Source organism: Saprolegnia diclina (assembly GCF_000281045.1).
Source record: "Saprolegnia diclina VS20 unplaced genomic scaffold supercont1.41, whole genome shotgun sequence".
In the NCBI taxonomy this organism is placed as follows: Eukaryota; Oomycota; class Saprolegniomycetes; order Saprolegniales; family Saprolegniaceae; genus Saprolegnia; species Saprolegnia diclina.
Genome location: NW_008246108.1, coordinates 275,044 through 277,797, shown reverse-complemented (window position 1 = coordinate 277,797; position 2,754 = coordinate 275,044). Strand labels below are relative to the sequence as shown.

Here is a 2,754-nt window from a genome sequence, read left to right as displayed (position 1 = left end):
AACAACCCCAACCAGCAGTGGTCCATTGATGCGTTCTCGAGCTAAGATCGTATTTTCAATGTCATATTTTCACAATACAGCAATTTTGCGTTTCCATTCCTCTGTATGCGCCCACAGCGCGTCGGAGTGGCTTCTTGGCGACGCCTGTGGGCGAGGCTTCAAGGCCCAAGGCCATCTTATGGTCTGTTGGAGAGGGCGTGGAATGGGATGCTGGCCTACATGCACGAGCGTGCTGGCAGAGAAAGTCGCTCAAGAGGCGCGCCAGCAGAAGACATCGTGGCGATCACCGATCTGAGCATTGCGGCGTCGTTCGCAGCCTCGATCCAGGTCTAGCAGCCGCGCCGGACCGCACCCTGCGGGTGGTTGCGTGGCGACGTGCCAGCGAGCCGTCGACGAAATTCGTTATGGCTCCGCCCGAGGCCGACTCGGTTGCTCGTCACGGAAGATGCAGAGAGGCTGTGTCTCCAGCGACGCGCCTGCGCGTCTCGCTTCGGCTACGCGTGGTCGGCGGTGCAGAGCAGGCGGCCGCCAGTCTTGGAAATGCGTACCGATGATTGGCCAAAACGACTCGGTTTCCTGGGTGTGGATTGGCCTTAATCGCAGAAATGGATTCCGGCACAGTGATTGGCTGAAAGGTTGACCGAGAGGGGCATGCCAACGTCATGCTCAGCGAATGGATCGACACGGGCGGAGGCAAGGTTATTGCACTGTGATGATGAACCAAGAAGCCGAGCTCAATGACTCCGACCGACGGAACTCTGTCCCAGCACCCAGCGCACAGGAGGAAGGAGCCAGCTGCTCATTGTACTGAGCTACTTGGGAGGTTTAGGGGTCAGCTAGCACTTGAACTTGGTGGGTGGCATGCGACTTGTTTCTGCGCCTTCAAGCCTTGCGTTCAGAGGCTTCTGCACTGCCAGCTCATTTATCGATTTGCAATACCAGCATGCTACGCCTCGTCCGCTTTGCTGCGGTCCTCGCTTCCGCCGTGGCGCAGTTTCCCCCTGGCACGTGCAACAAGGAGCTCACAGACGCGACGTACGCCTGCGCCAAGGTGTTTCCCGGGCCCACGGGCTGGATCCTCGAGTCGCTCCTCAAGATGAGCGCGACGGCCGGGCACCTCAGCATTTGTTTTGGCGACCACCCCGAGTGCAACGACCTCCAGCGCCTCGTCTTCACGCCTGCGGGCGACTGCACCGTCCAGGTGTACAAGGCCAACTACGTCAACCTCCGCACGATCGTCACGCCGTGCCCGAACCCGCTCCCGCCGCGTCTCCAAGAAAAGCAGCTCTGCACGGCCTCGGGCTTGATTGCCTCCGAGTACTACGGCAACGTCTACACGGACGTCGTGCGCTCCAACAACAACGAGGTCTTTGTGTACAACGTCACGGGCAAGACGCTCATGGCCAAGAGCAACGGCCAGTGCTTGGAGGCCGTGCCCAACATGCCGCAGCCCAACTACGGCTACGGCACCGTGCGCACCGCGGCCTGCGACGCGACCAAGGAGCTGCAGCAGTGGATCATCGCTGACAGCCGCATCTACGCGTCGCAGTTTGGGTCCTTGACGTTCTGCTTGAGCACCGATCAGTTCCAGCGCGGCGCCATGGCCAGCGTCGGACCCTGCAACTTGGAGCAGCTCTCGAGCACGTCGTTCGTCGACTGCACGACAACCAAGCCCAAGTACGTCCGCCTCACGTCGGCGCGCGGCAACCGCCTCAGCGAGTACTACTCGAACCTGTACGTCAACGCGCCGGCCAACAACTTTAACGAGCTCTTCACGTGGGACCAAGCCAACAAGATGCTCAAGGTCGCCAGCAACAACCAGTGCTTGGACGCGTACAAGGACGCCAACGGCAAGGTCCGAGTGCACACATATGCGTGTGACGTCAACAACGGCAACCAAAAGTGGAACTTCAACCCGAGCACCAAGACACTCGAGCACGCGACCCATGCTGGTCAGTGCTTGGACGCCGACCCGACGTACGCCGACCGCCACGCGCAAATGTGGGCGTGCACGCCCAACAACCCCAACCAGCAGTGGTCCCTCGATACCTTCTCGAGTTAACTCAAATGGATTTTGATATATTTTCTTGCGTGATCCCGCTTAGCTTAGCTTTGCGCAGGATCATTGGAGGCTACTGTATCCGTGGCACCGAATCTCAAAGCCTTTGTGCACGCGAGCGACGGCAGCCTTAGGACTCCTTATCTCCCCACGGGAAGTAGACAGATGTTCGAAGTAATAATAATCGGATGAAAAATGGTGTCAATGGCAAAAAGGTTGTTGGGTTTGGAGAGGGATGGTTGCTGCACGCTTGCTCTTGCGCCTTCGGGGTGAGGGTGGAGGGTTAGAGGGGATTGTGAAGAGCCGCTAGGTGGTCTCGCATTCGGGGAAAGGGAGTGAGGTGGACAGGGAAGATGGTTTGCTAGCGGGGTAAGGGTGAGGTGATAAGGGCATATTATATTACAGAACTTCGTTTTCGAAGTCGAAGCGGCGTGTCGCAAAATAGTCCATTCTGACCAATCAGGAGCAGGCCTGTCTACTTCGAGTGGAAAGTTAACAGGTCGTGGCAGCCTTGGTGCGAGGCCGCTCTCAAGTATCAATGCATCGGCGGATCGTGACGCAGTGTTGTTTTAGAGGTAGAAATAAGTGTCGCGTTTTCTTTGTGTGGCAAGACTTTGCATACGTAGAGACTAGCCAACTCCTTCGTCTTCTTCTTCTTTTGCTCACCGTGTCTGCGCGGCTCGGTGAGCTCTTCC

The 2,754-nt window shown here is 57.9% G+C and overlaps 1 protein-coding gene across 1 annotated transcript; it reads left to right on the top strand.

Moving 5' to 3' along the window:
* Positions 1–912: 912 nt before the first annotated feature.
* On the top strand, positions 913–2,062 carry SDRG_11403 (hypothetical protein; the record flags this gene model as incomplete). The annotated part of the gene is made up of 1 exon (XM_008617440.1): positions 913–2,062. Exon 1 carries the CDS (start codon positions 944–946, stop codon positions 2,060–2,062), a length of 1,119 nt encoding a protein of 372 aa, XP_008615662.1. The 5' UTR covers positions 913–943.
* Between the last annotated feature and the right edge of the window lie 692 nt (positions 2,063–2,754).